The sequence below is a fragment of the Podarcis raffonei genome, chromosome 9 (assembly GCF_027172205.1).
Source record: "Podarcis raffonei isolate rPodRaf1 chromosome 9, rPodRaf1.pri, whole genome shotgun sequence".
NCBI lineage: Eukaryota > Metazoa > Chordata > Lepidosauria > Squamata > Lacertidae > Podarcis > Podarcis raffonei.
In genome coordinates this window covers 3,373,161-3,392,292 of record NC_070610.1, presented here as the reverse complement: position 1 = coordinate 3,392,292, position 19,132 = coordinate 3,373,161, and the positions used below count along the sequence as shown (strand labels likewise).

Sequence of the window (19,132 nt, the reverse complement as noted above, 5' to 3'; positions counted from 1 at the left end):
TGTTTCGGTTGCAATTTTTCCTTTGCGTAGATCACCACTCCTCTCTTTTTTACTCTATCTGAAGATATAAATTCTTGTCCCAATCTTTTATTTATCAATAATTTTCTATGTGCTCTTGTCACGTGCGTCTCTTGTAAACAAATCAAGTCCAGTTGGTCTTTCCTTAAGACATGAAATATATTTTTCCTTTTTCTGGGGATATTTAGTCCATTACAATTCCAGGTTAGAAGTTGCAGAGCCATGATGGGGCTATTTACTCTTTCCTCCTACAGCTCCTAATTGTTGTTCCTCTTTTGTCGGTGATTCCGTATCCGTATCTAGTGGTCCCTTGCTTGAAGGATGCCCTTGTCCCGGAAACACCTCCTTCTGTAAGTCTTCTTCGTGTTCTCCTAAAAACTTGTCTTTATCACTCACTGTCTTTATTCTTCTTTTCTTCCCCTTGTATTTAAAAGACAAGCCTTGAGGAAACTCCCACCTGAATGGTATGTAGTTCCTTTTCAGCAGTATCACCAAGTCCTTATAAAGGCCTCTTGCATCTAAAATGTTTTTGGGAATATCTTTAAAAATCTCAATGTGAAAGTCTTCAATTTGAAGGGTTGTTTGGTAGTGCAGGTTCAGTATTTTATCTCTCTCCTCCTTTGATCTCAAAGTTATTAAACAGTCTCTGGGTCTGTTCTTCCTCTGCCTTGTTCCCAGTCTAAATGCGCTCTCTATCTTAAATTCTTCCTTGTCCAGCTCCTGCTTCCAAAAGTCAGAAAATTCTTTTGTCAAAAAGTCCACCAAGTTATCTCCTTCCTTTTCCGGCACAAGTCTAATCCTTAAGTTCCTCTCCTTGCGTTGCATATCCTGCATAGAAAGTGCCAAATCATGCTCATCTAGTTTCTTAAACACCAGTGGAAACTTTTCCTCAGCAGCCGTTGCAATTTCTTTAGCTTCCTCAGCTATCTGTCGTGTAGTAGATGATTCCTCCAATAGTTTCCCAATTGCTTCTGCATTAGAGTTCACTTTATTTCCAAGGTCAGTTATACTTTTTGTATTTAAATCAATTTTCCCAGAGATTTCTGGTGAAAAATTATAATTTGACAAAGGTTAAATAAGTGATTATAGAAATGCAAAGAATATAGAAAGGTATGTGGAAGTCAGAAAGAGGGGGGGTCGTTGCTCTTACAGAATAATATATTAAGTTATAGAATTATGTAACAAAATGTGAATATGATTTAAGTAGAAAACTCAATAAAAATATTTTAAAAAATAAAAGTGTACATGTAATTTACAAATATGTCACAATCAAAATTGCCACACAGCTGGCTTTCTTCCTGAGGTTGAAAGATGTTGTGGAGACTTCTGTCTGTTCCCTCACTGGGGAACAGATCAAGGGAGCAATTCTGAGCAGACAAACGGCTGGCAGGAAAAAGGCGAAGCAGCCCCCGTCCTGGTCCACCTCTCTTTGCTTACCTTGGGTACTTTTAATTCATTCATTTTAGCGGGGGGCGGATTATGCAACTACAATAAATGAAATGTGAGCCTCATTCATCTGTCAGGGTGCATAGGATTGCAGCCTCCAAGTGGAGTGGGGGAGGGGCGAGATCCAAGAACGACCTATTCTATGTTTGTATATGAACTTGATGGATTTATTCAAATGGGCTGCTCAGTGATTACCCAAGTCCTGAGCATGCTTGCTTTTGCACTTCATTTGACTAGACCTGCTTAGGAACAGCCTTGATAAATATAATTCATATTCATTGCTGTCAATAAATTGTAAGATCAGTGCAGCTGAGCAAAGCTAGGCAAAGCAAACACTGAAGTCGATGCCATTGATTGTGTTGACATTTTTTAGTCCTTTCCATGCAGAAAATTCTGCTGCTTTGTTGTCTTTGATATTATATACAGTTCCGACAGAAGGCAAGTTCCCATAGCAGCAAAGCTAAAAATGGAATGTGAGGTCATGAGCATCGGAGCAAGAAGGAATGAAAAAGCTGCACAGTTTAATTCAACTTTTAATTAATTAATGCTTGAACACATGCTTAATAAGAGGGGTGTGCTGCAGGGGCCACTAAAAGTGGACTTGCAACAAACTTACCATGCAGCCAAAAATGTAATGTGGTTTTCTGTGTATGTGATGTGCAGGCATGTGTGAATTGACCCCCTGGCAAGGCTCAGATGCCCGTAATTGCTGACACTCTCCCTAATACTCTCTTATGCTTTCATGACACTTCTCTAAATGCATGGGTAAATTGAATATTTCTAATATAAAACATGCAGAATTTTTGAAATAGTTTATGCACAGATAAAACAAAAACACTGTGTGCCTAATGGCCAAAGTGATACAAAGTGGGTCCTCATTGCTCCATGTGTGTAGAGCCTCTGAAAATTCACTCTGACAAACAGTGGTGAGCACCATTTAGAATATTAATACTGTTGTTAGTGTGACTTAATGGTATATTAATTTGGTTGTAAATGGTGGGCAGAAACCATTATTCCACTTCAGTGCAGCTTATGCAGCAGACCAGATCTAATCGTGTGTTTTACATATAGACAGTTAAAACACTTGGAATATGAAAAAAGTTATCTATGTTCCAGTTTGGAGAGTTTTTGTTTGTGTTGTAAAATGTATAGCATGGTGATTCAAGTGACTAATCCTAGCGTCTTTAGGATTCCCTGAGAGACATGGGTCCCCATTGCCCTTAGACTGATCCATGAGGAGTTACAAGAGTTGGCCACATAAATCCAGAATGCCTCTGGTTTTGTTAGAAAATAAGACATTGTTTATTTTTCTTCCTCAGGGCTTAGTGATAGAACGACTCGGACGCAGACCTCTTCTGATTGGGGGGTTTGGCTTGATGGTCCTCTTCTTTGTAATACTCACTGTGTGTATGACTTTACAGGTATGTAAACCTGCCCTGCTCAGCTAAAATATTGGGCAATTCTCATTGCTCTTTCTTGTACACAGTGTGTGATCTTTAATGTGCAACTTTGACATTGAAGTCATGTGTGGGTTAACTGTGAATCTATTACACTGTCAGTTTTTTTTGTCCTTTTAAAATTATGTTTAGCCAAGAGAAAACCAAAAGCTTCACAACTGAAATTGTTCTTGCAGGTTTCAAGATGAGACAGTTTAGGGATTAAGTGATTTAACAATAAAGTATTTCATTCACTACCCATTTGTGTAAGAGAAAAACGAGGGGCTATAACCTTTTCCCTCTTAATCATTTGCATAAAAGGAAACTAGAGTTATATAATACTATTTTAAACTAACCTTGGTTCTCCAAACTCTGGTTTGTTTGAACTAGGATTATTAAAAACTATCTGAGATCAAAAGTATTCTCCCTATCCTCCTTTATTCTGGCTTGCATTATGTGTGAGCATTGCTGCTAACCCTGATTGAAGAGATCACAGAACTCCAATTCACTTTGAACTGTGAGGTTGATGTTGGTAATGCATGATTCCCAACACAACCATGGTCCCTAAACCATGGTTCAACATTCATTCTTCAGCAACCCTAATTCTGTGTTTTAAATATGTGTATCTGAAACATTATATCACTCCTAGATATCCTATTGCTTTTTGGCAATTTCGTTTTAAATATTTTGATTCAAAAATGTGAAGATGTGTTATGCGCTCTAAATGTCAGGAGCCTGACATTATTAACATTTACTTTCCAAGTGGCTATTTTTTAAATGGTCAAAAGAAGATTCTGAAGGAGGTCACAGAACAAAGTAGAAGTCATTTTAATCCCTGATTTGTTTCTCTCCTGTTGCATCGATGATTGTGCAGCTTCTTTTGCTCCAGAGGGCATCTCTCAAACTGATGAAAGCTATAATTCTGACAGGTTAAAACAGCAGGCTTTGGGTGAACTTTCAGTACATTGTATTTCTCCAGGCAAAGTCATGATCTCCATTCCTCACACAAAGGTTAACACATATTTCCCAGGAAAGAGTTGCTTCAAGAAGTGTGCAAACATGAAGATATCTACATTTTCAGCCAGAGCTTAGATGTAGTAAGTTGCCTTATACCAAGGCCATCCAGATAAGCCTCCCAGAGTGGCCACTTTCAGGCCACCCTTTTGGGGTAGAGATGCTGAGGATTGAAGATGGGATCTTCTAAATGCACATTATGTGTTTTATGACTGAGTTACTGCTCTTCCCCATGTGTGGCTTAACACCTTCGTCATCAGACTCACTATTCAGTACAGATCAGTTGCCGTTCTGTTTCATTTAGATACAGCTATATTAAAAATAGAAGCAGATAGGCCAAGCTGAAATGTCTTTCTTGGACAGGGTTGGATTTCAGCACAGACAGAAGATTAAGGGGGTCAGAGGCAGACGACAGGGTGAATGGCAGACATGGGGTCATGTATCAAATTAGGCAGGTGCCACAGGCAAAAACTATAGTCAAAGACAGGCTGGCGATCAGCACTAGATTGTGGAGGGAGGTGAGGCGAGGTCATCCATATGGTTCTCAGTCCATTGAGTTGCTGAAGAACCCAACCTGGAGTTAGACCCAAGCAGACTGCTCTTGGTTCCTCAGGTCATGGCTGGACTGAAGAGCCATACTTCCAGCTTTGGCCACTGTATGGGTGGTGCTGCAGCATAGCAGAGATTGGGGGACTCATTCACACCACTTGAGATGCCAGAATCTCTACTTTGAGACTTAGAACGATCCATACAGTATTTCCATTTTTCCTGCTTTTTTGTTACTGAAGTAAGCGGTCAAGTGGAAAGAGTTCTTAAACCCAATGATATATACTGGGTTTATTTGTAGCAGTGCATGCCTTTCTGACATGATAGGAACGTATTAGTTTGTGAATGCCGTTTTGAGTCGTTATTCGCTGGCACAGAAACAATAAACCTCCTATCACCACACTTTAGGGTCTGTGTTACTTTGCAAACCAAGGAGTTCATCTTTTTTATTATTATATATTATAAATATTATATATTTATTTATACCCCATCTTTCCCCCCGAACAGGACTCAAATAAAAGCATAGAGAAATCGATAATAAAAATACCAATGAGCACAAGACACATAGATAAAATCTGTTTAAAACATACCAGTATATTATTACTATATGTTTAGTAATCTTTTTCTATAGATCTTTCATTTTTGTGTGCATGACTACAGAATCCAAGAGTACAGAAAACCTGTATGATTGTTTGCACTTACTATAACCAATACTTCTATGTACTTTGCACATTAGTAATACCTCTCCAATGTATTTTTTCAGGATCAAGCAGTCTGGCTTCGATACCTCAGTATAGTCTGCATTCTTGCAATAATTGCATCATTTTGTATTGGACCAGGTAACATTTTTTTTTCAAATGCATTTAAGTGAACTATCATCCACTCATGCTGAAGTCTGTTGTATTAGGGGCAGTATATTTCCTGTTTTAGCCTGTGAATGTGCATCAGGGTGGGAGTGGTGAAACAGACGAGAATTCAATGTTTATAATGACAATATGAAGTATGGTGTGCTGTAGATACGTTCATCTGCCTAGGTTAGCACTGGAAGGCACCATCGATCTAACTCTGTGGGTTCTTCCCTTTCTTAGCTGTAAGCCTGCAATGGGTTGTATGCAATTCCTCTTCTCTACAGCCCACTGCATACCATCAAAATGTGCTGGGAGACCTTCTGGAACAGATTTTGGGGCAGGAGGGGAGAGGAGAGGAAGAGGAAATCCTGTTGCCTGAGCGGAACTCTGCTCACAGTGTTGGATGGTATCCAATGTTCCTAAACCCAATGTTCTACTTATAGACAAACTTGAGTACCCTCCTGTAATTTATATGTACTTCATGGAATAATCCACAAGACATCAGTAATGAATTTTAATCTGATATAAATCGGGGCTGGGCAGAAAGAAGATAGATCTACTGGTGGATTTCTGGATGGTTTGCCCCAGATAGGCAAAGGTTTTGGACTCTCAGTTTAGCAACGGAAATTTCATTTAGCAATCAACAGCATGCTTGTTTAGGAGGATTCATACTCCACCATTTCAGCCTAAGCGCAATGCTTAAGGGAAGCTTACCACATGTTAGAAGCAACTAAATGGCTAGATATAGTTTCTAAATTAGGATGTTAGAGAGTCTTTGACCTCAGGTGTAGATCTGTATCTACAAGTTCCTCATGGGGAGCAGTATGGCTCTGCCCTCCCAAACCACCAATTTGCATCTAGCTTCACCCCCAAATATCCCCCTGCCTGAACCTCTGGGGAACCACAGCCAGTCATTGTAGAGATTACTGAGTCTGATGAGCCAATGATCTGGCTTGGTATAAGGCAGCTTCATATCTTCCACGTGATTATTTTGCACCCAGCTCTGGCTGTAGTTCAGGTAAAAGAAGCAATGCCTGGAGTCTGCCTGGACTTGGTGTAAAATGGTCCCTTGAGGAAGTTATGTTTTTATGCATTTAGGTAGTTGAAGTTTATATGGGTAGGAACTGGACTGTTAACAACCTTAGGCCTGAGGTGCAAAAAGTATGCATGTTAATGTTAGCGTACACTTTTCTAATAGAACCTCCAGAAATACATTTGACAGTGCAGTTCAATCCCTTACTGAAAGTTATTTTATCATTTAATGCCAGCTACAGTTTAGAACTTTCATAGTTTTAAAAAGCAAATACACAGTTTTCTCTCTTTTGTTCCAAATGGTAGTCTATTTTGGTGCACAGCTTTTCTCCCATTACGACTCTGTCAGTCATAACTTCCTAATGTGTTTTGCACTCACATTGAAGCAATCTGAGCAGAGATATATCAGAGTGAAAACTTTGCTATTTTTCTTGCTCGACTAGCTATCGCTAAGGAAAATACATAGTTATATGGCTTTAAAAGTGATTTAGACAGCGATAAGGCTATTAAGCGCTGATAATCATGGTGGGAATGTTCTACTTCTACAGTTAAAGACAATATTTATTTACTTGCTTACTTGCTTACTTACTTATTTATATGCCACTTAATTACTGGAAATTATAAATGGGGGGAGTGCTGTTGCACTCAGGTCTTGCTTCCTGTAGGGCAGGGGTGCCCAACCCTTTTTCAAATAGGGCCAGATTTGATGAAGTGAACATGTGTGAGGGCCCAAGTTGTTGTTTTACAATTTTACCCCAAAGTTGTTGAGCTTTTTTTAGGATTTTGCCCCAGGACATGCCTGCTGTGGGGGCATCTGGTTGGCCAATCTGGGAACAAGAATATGGAGAACATGGGCTTTTGGCCTGACGCGGGTGGCACTGTGGGTTAAACCACAGAGCCCAGGGCTTGCCAATCAGAAGGTCGGCGGTTCGAATCCCCGCGACGGGGTGAGCTCCTGTTGCTCGGTCCCTGCTGCTGCCAAGCTAGCAGTCGAAAGCACATCAAAGTGCAAGTAGATAAATAGGTACCGCTCCGGCGGGAAGGTAAACGGCGTTTCCGTGCGCTGCTCTGGTTCGCCAGAAGCGGCTTAGTCATGTTGGCCACATGACCCGGAAGCTGTACGCCGGCTCCCTCAGCCAGTAAAGCGAGATGAATGCCGCAACCACAGATTCGGCCACAACTGGACCTTCCGGTCAGGGGTCCCTTTGCCTAGCAGGGGTCTTATGTAGTGATTAGGAAGCAGTTCATAGCAACATCTATGATATATGAGACAAGCTGCTCATTTCTTTTTTGATACATCAATAATGGTGGTTGTTTTCACTGTCACCTGTGCAAATCAATAAAAAACTTATGAGTTTTAAAAATCCACCCCAAAGTAATTATTATTATATATTATTATCATCTATTATTATCATTATTATTATTATTATTATTATTATTATTATTATTATTATTTTGTATAACCTCCTTCATCTGAAGATCTCAGGGCAGTTCGCAGCATAAAAATACAAAATAAAAACACAAAATGCATAATAAAAACAAGAACAAAAAACAAACCCGTAATTCCCCCCTCCCACAAACACATTTGAAAAGACATAGAATGTTAATCAGTGACAGGCCTGGTTGAAGAGGAATGTTTTCATCTTGCCTAAAGACATGTAATGAAAGCACCAGGCAAGCCTCCCTGGGCAGAGCATTCCACAAACGGGGAGCCACCACAGAAAAGGCAGGTTCTCGTGTTGCCTCTCATGGAGGAGACACAGGAAGAAGGGCCTCAGATGATGTATGAACCAATCTTTGACTATATGAATGTGCAGATTTCAGATATTGATATTTATAAATCTGTTGCAGTGACGTGGTTTGCATAACATGCTAACCAAACTTTGGCTTAGCAAGACCACATGAACCTGGGAGCTCCCAAAAAGGAACTTGTCGCTGTCTTGCTGCTTCCTGGTGTTTTACTCATAGTGTGACATCCAAACTGAGGCTCGTAGTGAAGCTGTCTCCTCTCTAACCACGAGCCACGGTGTGTTGTGCAAACCAGCTCAGTGAATAAATATACAACTTCATGTTACCTTAAAATAAATTAACCCAGCAGCTAACAGCAAATGAAATGGTGCACATTTTATCTTCTGTGTGCATTTGTCTTTTTAATGCTTTGAATTTTAGGCTTAAAATTAAAATCAGATATTTTTATGACAGCTGCAGTCTAACTGACGTGATTGTCTTTCCTTGAAGCCTCGGTTTGTGTTCCTCTTTCCATTGTGCTCAACTTTATACTGAAAAAGACAATGTGATTGAAGTGAATCACTCTGATAATTATGTTTGCTGCATTAACTTTGTGAACTCATCTCGAAGCCATCTTGCTATGAGACTCCTACAAGAGAGCTTTCCGCTGTAACTTCCAACGATTGGAACAAAATTAAAGAAAGAAAGAAGTGTTTTAGCTTTTAAAAATGTGTCTGCACAAACCTCTTGATCTAATGATCATATGTGGCTCATTTTGAGTGGGAGACCGCATAATTTAGAAGAATGGTGAATCAGTATCACCCACCCTAATAATCGACACTGTGGAGACTGCAGTTATTGCAATTGGAACTTATAATATGTAATCCTTATGTAATCATTGAAAAGTGTGTGTGTGTGTTTCAAGCTAGTAGGTGGTAGGAATGAAACAAAGGAAGAGAAAACCTAATGAAGGTCACTGATACACATGTGAGAAGGAAGCTCAGCCTTTGGTTAGATAGGGGGAAAAGCATTTTGACATATTCCTGTATATAATGTATAGTAAGATTCTCCATTTACCTTGGCAAAATGGCACTAAGTGAAGATGAACCGAAAGCTCTCCAAGCAGAACTTTCAGCTCAAAATTTGAAGTGGGGGGAGGGGAGGAAAAAGAGGGTACTTTGAATTTGGGGTTGAAATATTTCATTGCATTCCTTACGATTCCTTACTTTTGCACCTGGCAGCAGCAACAGTTCCTCTTTTTAAACTTACTTTAGCTACTGGTTGTAGGGGCAGCAGAACTCTTTGTCCTACCCAATGGCCAGCTGAATGCTCCTGAAATCAGAGAACTACATCATGAAATAGCATCGTTCTGTGAAGCATTCAGGGGGAGGAGCCCCCCCCCCCCGTCCATTGCAGTCTCCATTTTCCCTGTAAAAGCCTCCTCCGAAGGACCCTCTGACAAGCAGCTGCTGCAAACAGCAGCAACAAATTGTTCAGGGGGTGGGGAGAGAATGAGAGATGGAACCACTGCTGCTATAGCCTGTGAAGGCAGTGAAAGGGCTCCAAGACTTTCCCTGCTATCCTCCAAAAAAATGGACAAATGAGGTGCCAAATTCAGGGGAGACAAGACCTCAGCCCTAATGCAGTTAGCCCATTCAGAAGGCACTATCATCGTGCTCAGCCACGCATTGTTTTGCAAATTTTACCCTATTTTGACAGTTGATGTGTGATACTGCAACGTAAATGGGAAGCTTTGTTGACTGAATGCTGCAATCCTAAACGTATTTTTCCCAAATTTACATTACGTACTGTGGAATCAAAGTTTTAATGTTCTCAGCTGGTTTTAGAAGAGCAGGGCCTCAGCAGGGCTAGAGGGGCCTAATATGAAAAGGATCACAGTTTTCCTTACATGTCATGTCATTTTAAAACTACACTACTGCTTTAGAATTTTAGCTAGTATTTTTAGCCCCCAATGCAACAGTCTTAATATGATTTAAGGTGTTTTGTTAGCCATTCTGATGGCCCTTTGTTCAGACCACACATGTGGGATATAAATGATACTGTTTCTGCACCAACGCCAAGCCTATTACTAATGTATTTTAGTGAAAAGAAGTCAGAGATGGTGAGCTGAAACATGAAAATTTGTGGGGGGTTTTATTTACCGATCATCGTACCCTTGTCTTTTTTGTTGCAGGTGGGATCCCATTTGTCCTTACGGGAGAGTTCTTCGCTCAGTCTCAAAGGCCCGCTGCATTCATGATTGCTGGGATAACAAATTGGCTCTGTAACTTTGCCGTTGGACTTCTTTTCCCTTACATTCAGGTATGAGCAGTCTTAACATTAACTTAGCTGTTTGGACTGTTGCCAGAAATGGAAAGTGCCTTAATTCTCACCGTAAACCCAAAGCCTTTTGGATAATGAATGAAACCAAATCCAAACCCATACAAGGTAGCACTGGCCTTCTTTGGTCCAGTTGTTTGTAGCTCCAGCTCTGCAGCTTTTAAAGGCAGCAGGTCTAAAAAGTCTCAAGGAAAGCGAAGATGCCCTGAACAGAATGGCTACTCAGATTCACCACTGATTCAGCTCAGCCTCCACAAGGGAGGATGATTTAAATTTACCCCATTTGTAGTTTCTGTATGTTGCCCAGTAGAGTAAAGGAGGTGGCCAGCCTTTTTCATTCCTCTCCCAAATATTGGACACTGTTGTTCAACTGTTAGTACTGTTTATAGAGTGTCTAGTCCTTATGGCTGCACAGAATACTTGGATGTCTGTGACAAAGGACTGGATCCAAACTTAGGTTTAATTGAAATCAATAAGGCAAATTAGACAAAATATAAGACCCGCTGGTTTCAGTGGGGAAAAAGTACAATTAACTCATTGAGTTAATGTCCTTAAGGACGTCTTATGGATTACTTCAAATCTGTTCTACTGTTGGACAATACTGTTAAATATACTTCAAACCAGCTCCTTGAGCTCCACAGCTCCATGCATGGCTGCTTCTTGGGATGGATGAAGGTGGATTGTGATCACCCCACAGAAGGAACGCATGTCAGCATCAGATAAGCAGGGCCAACAACAACAACAACAACAACAATTTATTATTTATACCCCGCCCATCTGGCTGGGTTTCCCCAGCCACTCTGGGCGGCTTCCAACAGAATATTAAAATACAATAGTCTATTAAACATTAAAAGCTTCCCTAAACAGGGCAAGGGGAGACGACTGCCTCAGGTGGCAGGATCCATGGGGCAGCTGACCTGGCTTCCAAAGAATGCATCACCGGCATTGGAAGCTGGATCAGCCTCCTTCCCAATGCCTTCCCTCTACAGTTGTCTGCCGGGAAATAGGAGCTGCTACTGGTCTCTTTCCACCCCTAGGGAGGAAATATTGGGGGCTGACCTCCAGGGTCTCCTGGGCCCTTTTCCCCACTGCAACAACCTTTGATTCCCACTTCAACCATCACATAAGGTTGATTTTATTCCCCTGCCCTCCGTTCCTGATATAGATCTTCACTCACCGCTTCTTTCCTGGTGGGGGACTCCTTTTGTGGTTTGGCGCCACAATGTCTTGGGCCGGTCCTGCGCATCAGATACACATTGTCATCCCTATCAGATAAGGAGGGCATAAACCCAAGTAGCATATCTTAAATTTGCTGAGATTAAACCCAGGTATTAAGAGCAGAGTTTTGACACAAGACAGAAGAAGCACCCATCCCCAGGTCCTGTTTTTCAAAAGTAAAACAATTAAATATTTTTGTACCTACATGCAATTAGGATTCATTTTGGCATGTTGACCCAGCTCTTATTCAGAAGAGAGAGGAAAAGAAATAAGTCAGTTTTCCATATCTTCTCGGATCCATTAACGGTGGAGCTTCTTGCTAACAATACATAGGCTCAGCTTGTGCTGATGTGATGAATCCTGACAGTACATTCCAGGGACTCTCAGGTCTCATGAACTAGTGAATATTTACATTTCTTTGGTATCCTGCTTAAAGGTGTATCTGCCCAAGGCATAAAGGCTCTTTTGATCCTGATGCATGTGGGCAGTGAAGAGATGGGCTGAGCATCTATGAAAATCAAAGGATCAGAGTTTAGCATGAGCTCATAGTCACAAATGCATTTCAGTCTCTCTCTGAAAATGTGTCAACATGGCAAGTTTCAGCCCCTCAAACTGGTTACCTGCCAAAACACAGTTTCAATGGTCAGATAAATAAAGTCACAGTTCACATCATTATGTTCCTGATATGATTGTTGTTTTTTTAAGTCTCCATATGCCAACAAGGAGTTAAATCGGGTCAGTCTCTCATCATTAGATGGCAGCAGGAACCCTGGTTTGTGAGGGCACCTGTTCTATGGCATCCTGGGTATCTCTTGGTTATTGCCTTCCTTCACAAGCGAGTCTTTGAAACTGCATAGTTTGGTCAGAAGGTGAAGTAAGAGCAAGCGCAATGCAAAAATATACAGTCCATTAAATATACACATTAACATTTCTGCTTATTCTTTTTGTATAAGCTGCAGAAGAGCAGGATATACATGCTAAATAACAATTAGCATGGTTTTTGCATTGTTTTATAATTCTGCATTATTATTGATCTGTCTCCAAGCACTAACAGCTTGCTTCACACCTCATTTTCTGCACATGTTTTCTTCTCTCTTCCACCTCAGGATTTCTTTATTGAGATCTTTTCTTTCCCTGAAAGTGAAAAAGTGCATGAGAATGTGTTTCTCTCCCCCTTTTTGCCATGTAGACAGCACTGGATTGCCCAGTAACAGCACATGCTTAGGGCGCCAGCAAAGCAGCGGCACCAAAAAATTGAGGAGATTGTTTTTGACATAATTTTATTTTTTACTTTAAAAAAATGCATCAAACTAATCCTCATGGGCAAAAAACAGAACTTAGACTTTCTTACACTCTATTACGTAATTTTATTTTCTGGTTTAGTATTGTTTTATGTTTAATTTTATATGGGGGCACCATCATATTTTCAGCACTTAGGGTCTCCAAAGGTCTGGCCCTGCAAATTATAGTCCATAGCAAATGGAACACCGTCCAGGCATGAGTAATAAGGTGCCTTTTGCACCAGATGCTCACTGCTGAAATCTGCCATTTTAAAAAGTGGGTGAATTTTGCTTTAAAGATTACTTTCATTTTGCAAAAAGGAAGCAGGTTATCCACTCCCCCCCCCCCCCGTGAATTATGAAAAGAATGCAAGGAACCTCCAAGGATCTTTGCTGCATTTGGTCAGTGTCCTAAAAGTTTGTAATTCCATAAACTTGTGAAAGTAGGACTGCCCGTGTGATTGTGTTTTGCCGCGAAGTCTTATGCGTGTTTCAGAAGCAAGTCCTACTCTTTTCAAGGGATTGCTGCCTTAATTAATGTAGTTCCGTGCTCATTGCTGTATTTCAGCATGGGTAGAACATTCTGTCTGCTGTAGTGTGGAACATTTTGAGGATGACAAATCTGGTTACAGAGACGGAACATCTCCCTTGCCAACGCTTTATAAATTGCCCTCTCCCTAGTTCCTACCATCACCACACAATTGGACAGTGGTTCTAAGAGCGTCAGATGCAGATGCTCTCTAGGGAATTTCAGGAAGGACTTCCCCCAGTGCATTAATGGACCAGGACTCCCTTTCCCAGGAGTCCTGTTCCGTCAATCTCACACAGTCGGCGTGATGCAGAAATGTAGGAGTGCTGTATACCACATAGTGGTGGCATAAACTGGGTAACTCTTTGACTTTCTGTGTCAGCTATCTGGTTTCCTCTGGGCTTACAAGTCCCAATTGTTTTTGATACATCTGCATTTGTGTTACTTATAGACAGGCTTAAAATGCACGCTCACAGCAGCAACTTCAACACCTGCGCAGATCTACCTAAAATCAGGCCCCTGAGGCAGCCGATAACATAAAATTGCCAGCAGAGGCTTGTATCCATCACTGCCATTGTTGGAGTGGGACAGACTTTCACTCACGTCTTTCTCTCATTGTTGCCCTCCTCCTGCTCTGTGTGCACCTTCAAAATCTGCTCCAGTGGGTTGGGGCATGTTCCAGAACACATTTTTTGGGGGGGTTGGGACGCTGCAAGAGGAGGACAGGGAGGGAGACATTTCATTTTGTGAGTGGAATCTCACTTATTATTATCATCATCATCATCATCATTTATTTATTTATTTATTTATTTTATATACTGCCCTTGATCCAAGTATCATAGGGCAGTTTACAGTATAAAATTAACACAGAAATACGTAGCATAATAACAAACAAAAACAATAACCCCACCACCACACACATAAAAGGCCGTTGCTTAATTAGCCAAAGGCCTGGGAGAAGAGGAGTGCATTTGCCGGTGCCGGTGCCTAAAGATATCAAGTGGGGAGCCACTGCAGAAAAGGCCCGTTCTTGGGTTGCCACTCTCTGGACCTGTTGCAGAGGAGGCACACAAAGAAGGGCCTCAGATGATGATCACAGGATCCATATGGGCAGAGGCGGTCCTGGAGGTATTGTGGTCCTGAGTTGTTAAGGCTTTATAGGTGAAAACCAGCACTGTGAACTGGGCCTGGAAACTAATTGGCAGTCAGTGCAATTGGACCAGGACCGGTGTCATATGCTCAAACCGTCTTGCCCCAGTGAGCTACCTGGCACTGCGCAGCATTGGATACAACCTAAGATAATAAAAAGCTGACATGACCTCACATTGTTCCAGGGCATTGTGGGGATTTTTGAAATGTCAGCTGGCAGCATGGAGGATCAGGAGGGCACTGGTAATTTTCACACACATCCCAAATGTTACTTCACCCCCAAAATAATTGAAGTTTCCCCCCTTAGCCACTGCTAAATAGGGTGGCAAAACTGGAATATTTCCCTTCAGCTGTGCATCTCATAAGTGGAAGGCAGCTGTGATTTGTTGTGGCTCCCTGTTGGCTGCTAACTCAGTGGCAAACCTTAGTGTGCCCCAGAATATTCTACGATTGCCCTTGCTTGAAGCCTTGCCTGGTTGGTTCCTTCATAATTGAATTATTCATGTTTTAAAAGAGCATGGCTTCTACCAGTCAGTGGTTGATAATAACGACAGCTATTTCAAACTAGTTGCATTAATTACCTTTTAGTTCACTCCTGGGTGATTTTCTATAGGTCTTGTTGCTAAGAGCCTCATGGCTTTTGAGAGGAAGCTGGGGCTGAAGCTTTTCTAGAGTCGAGGTCTCTGCGCTAGAAGCTCTAATCTCAGACTTGAGGTGTAGGGGTGGCTTACATTAATTAAAAAAGGAAGTGCTCTTTTATTTATACTGTACCCCTCACATGTTCTCAAAATGATTTCTGTTTGTTGTTTTTGTACTATTAGTAATGCTGGTGGGGTGTCCGTTTTGCTTTGTTTTTTCAGGAAGGCTTGCAGACATACTGTTTCCTGGTGTTTGCTGTCGTCTGTCTTGTTGGTGCCACTTTCCTTTTCTTTGTTCTGCCTGAAACAAAAAACAAGACTCTTGCTGAAATCAACCAGGCATTTGCCAGGAAGAAGGTGCCTTTAGAAATCCGTGAAATGGACCAGTTTGAAGCCAAGAGCAAATCAATGCAAGAACAAGAACACAACTTGTCTTCTACGCTGGAAAATGGAGAATCCAAAAACAGGATAGTCTAAAATTATTTTTAATAGGAATATTTTTGCATCTTATGTATTGGTAACCACAATCATTCCTTCAGCCTGGACAATTTTTTGATCTCAATGTGGTCATAACCAGGGTTGATCTGTGGTAGAGGAGATGGCAAAGTATAATTCAAAATTAACAGAAGGAAATAATGGAGAGGAGGATTGCTCAAGGAAGTGAAACTGGTCATTGATTCGTTTAAATGTATGCAAATTCAAAACGGATAATTGTTTTCTGAGGCAGAGGGTGGTGAGTGGGAAGCAGTTGGTCAAAGGGCCCATCAGCATTTCCAATTGGCTGCAGTTTCGGACCTTCCATGCTTATCAGCAATAGGAGGCTGGGTCCATCATTCTTGCTCCAGGCTCCTGGCTCTGGAGTTTGCCACAGGGGGCCCTTGTAGGAATCACTCACCACTCTGCTACCTTGCTGCTGATACTGTCCACTGGACCTGGCCACTTACTTGCCACTTCTGGGGCAAGAAGCCTTTGAATGTTTCCTGGTAATATATCCAGTGTCCCCTCAAAATCTGAAGGAGCAGAATCTGCTGTAGTGGAAGCTTCAAAGGCACTAGACAAGGATTAATTTGATCTATGAGAACTGGCTGCCTGGCTACTGGGAGGTGGTAGCTGCAGCCAGTAGCTTCCTGCTGCCTCTCTATAGTGTGGAGCTGCGTGTTCTGTGGGGAGATCAGCTACTCTGAAAGTAATTCCCACAGAAGTCCTGTAGATGCAAAGTTACTTCAGTGCTTCCATTAAGGGAAAAGTGACATTTCCCATGTTGATGGTATACAGTCTGATCAACAGCTACTCACCTCCTTGATTGAGCTTGTAGTCGTGTTCAAAGAAGAACTGTTAAACAGGTGACTTTATCTGCACTGTGCATGCTAAGGATTTCTTGGACTCTTACACCCAAGTTCATGTTTAAGGAATTATTTGAATCTCAGGTTTTTTACCACCTGCTTAATCCGTGTCATTTCCTACTTTTAAACGAAATCAGGGCCCCACTCTGATTTTGTGGGCTATTTTTATTCAAGCCAGATTAGAACTTTTAGTGTATCAGAATAGTTTTCATGAAGTGGCAGCTGTTTTGTAAATAAAACCAACTGAATCTGTATATATTTTGAAATCTAACCAACAATGTATAGTGTGTGCACTTATCTTCAGCCTGAGCCAGTCCAGGTTTAATCATGTAAATAGTTCATGATTGCAGTGCATCTGATTTAGGCTTTGTGAATTTCTCAGATCATATATTAAGCTTGATAACAGACACAAGATCTAAGAAGCCCAGCATTTCAGAAGAAAGGTGCCACAATAGGTGCCTTGTCTAGATGAAAAGGTGTGTCCCTAGCCTTAAATAGCATTGCCAAGGAAGTGGTTTATATATGAGAGAGAAAGACTTCTGATTTTTTTTATGTTCAATTTGTATTGTTGTCTTCCTTTGAATCATATTGATATAAAACTAGGGTGATGGTAGTAGATTCATCCTGTTTGAAAAGTACTGCTGATTGGAGCTGGAACTTCATTCCATCCATCTATGGTTGTTTTTTAGAGTGTGTGTGTTGTCAGTGCTGGGCTTGTTCATTTACTGGGGCCTGGTATGCCTTGAGCCTTGAGAGTTCAAAACAGCCCCAGCGTGACTAGGTTGGGGCCTTGATTAGAAATGTGTGTCCAATATATTAAGATACCTGGATCTATTTAAGGCCACTGAGGTAATTAGGTTTTGTAATACCGCAATGCTATTGAGGGGTAAGATCAATGGTAAAAAAAACTTATCTGGGTAATAGATAAGCCTCAGTTGAAACCAGTGTGTAGCATCCTTTTCAGTTCCCTAAAGACTAACAGACCTGTTCTCCCAAGCACTATGAGAGAAATGGAGCTGGCAGGTAAGGGCTTGCAGCAGATCCTTCAATTTCCCAAAGCTTTGGGCAGCTGCCCAACTTTTAATGGATGTTGGTGCTGTGCTGGCCTTGCCAACTTCAGCATCAGTTACCAACATTAGATGATTCCCTTACCAGACTCAACTGGCAGTCTTGTACTGGGTATGCTGGTGGTCTGTGGAAAGCCATTCTTTCCTCCAGGTCAAATTAATTGTTTTGTTTCCTCATAGTTGTGGAGAAGCTAGATTAAAGCAAGGTGTCGTACCTTGTCAAACTCTGTACTTCCCTGTGAATGCTCCCTCCCTACATATTGCCCTAGAGTTGACCAGGTAGGTACCAGGCGGCAGTCCAGATAATTAAGGGGGGGGAGAAAAGAAGAGTTTGGATTTGATATCCCGCTTTATCACTACCCGACGGATTCTCTAAGCGGCTAACAACCTCCTTTCCCTTCCTCCTCCACAACAAACACTCTGTGAGGTGAGTGAGGCTGAGAGACTTCAGAAAAGTGTGACTAGTCCAAGGTCACCCAGCAAGAGTTTCACAGGCTCCCAATAATAATCATTGTTACTCATTTTGCTACACATTTCAGCTATGTTCAAGTTTAGGGTATGCTGGAAATACCCAATATCTATAAAGAACCTTCTAAGGTCTCATCCTGTTCCTGTGGAGTAGGCAGCCTGCAGCTTTATTTGGTTTTACTCTTTTGCTGACGTAACTTCAACAAAAAGGGACGAATGTGTTGTGGGTATTCTTGTCGGGTGTGCTTAATAGACCACAATGGAACCAATGAATGTTTGTTTTTTATATTCGGTTATCTTTCACAAAATTCTGAAAGGCTACAGTCCGACATCTCTGCTTACATGTAACTAAGCACCATTTCACTCGGTAAGACTTGCATTTTGAGCAGATGGGATTCTGCCCGTTCAGGTGTTTTATTTTTCTCTGTTCCTTAGCTTCCAGGCTACTCAGGAGCCAACTAAAACCGTAGCACTGGAGCCCAAAAATGATTGGGTCAATATTTTTATTTGATCAATATTACGTGTGTGATTCAGGTTATTATATGAATGTAATCCAGAAAACATTAAAGTATAGCTGCTAATTTTCACTTGTATGGTGCATGTTTTCTCCTGTTTTTGTTTTTCCTTTTTCCTTTGACACACCTTTAAATTATTTCCATTCTGTTTTGGAGGAAAAAACAGCAAGGCATTTAGTGACACTTTAAAAGACTGCAGATGTGGAAGCTCATTGTGCATTCTTTGCATGCATCCAGACTACAGTTGAATTGCCAGTGTTTTGTACTTCCTACATTTCATTTGTCTTTGGCTTCATGTCTTACTGGCCCTCACCCCATCCTGGTGTGTGTGCATGTGTGTTTATATGCACACGGCTGCAGATAAAACTTTACACACCCAATGAAGCAGATTCTAGCCCACAAAGGCTCATGCCATAATAAATTTGTTCTTATATTATTAAGACTTTTTGTTTTTGCATTCAATTACTGTGACAGTCAGATATGGACTTGATAAAACCAAGACTTTAAGGCTGAAATC

At 41.2% G+C, this 19,132-nt stretch overlaps 1 protein-coding gene across 3 annotated transcripts in view; it reads left to right on the top strand.

Moving 5' to 3' along the window:
- The window catches only part of SLC2A9 (solute carrier family 2 member 9), a 62,257-nt gene extending 43,570 nt beyond the window's left edge, over window positions 1-18,687 (top strand). For all 3 annotated transcript variants that reach the window (XM_053402041.1, XM_053402040.1, XM_053402042.1), the window contains 4 exons: window positions 2,784-2,885; window positions 5,224-5,299; window positions 10,263-10,390; window positions 15,445-18,687. In XM_053402041.1, the coding sequence (XP_053258016.1) occupies window positions 2,784-2,885; window positions 5,224-5,299; window positions 10,263-10,390; window positions 15,445-15,699 (561 nt within the window). In that variant the 3' untranslated portion in view covers window positions 15,700-18,687. The remainder of the gene's footprint in view (window positions 1-2,783; window positions 2,886-5,223; window positions 5,300-10,262; window positions 10,391-15,444) is intronic.
- Window positions 18,688-19,132: the final 445 nt, after the last annotated feature.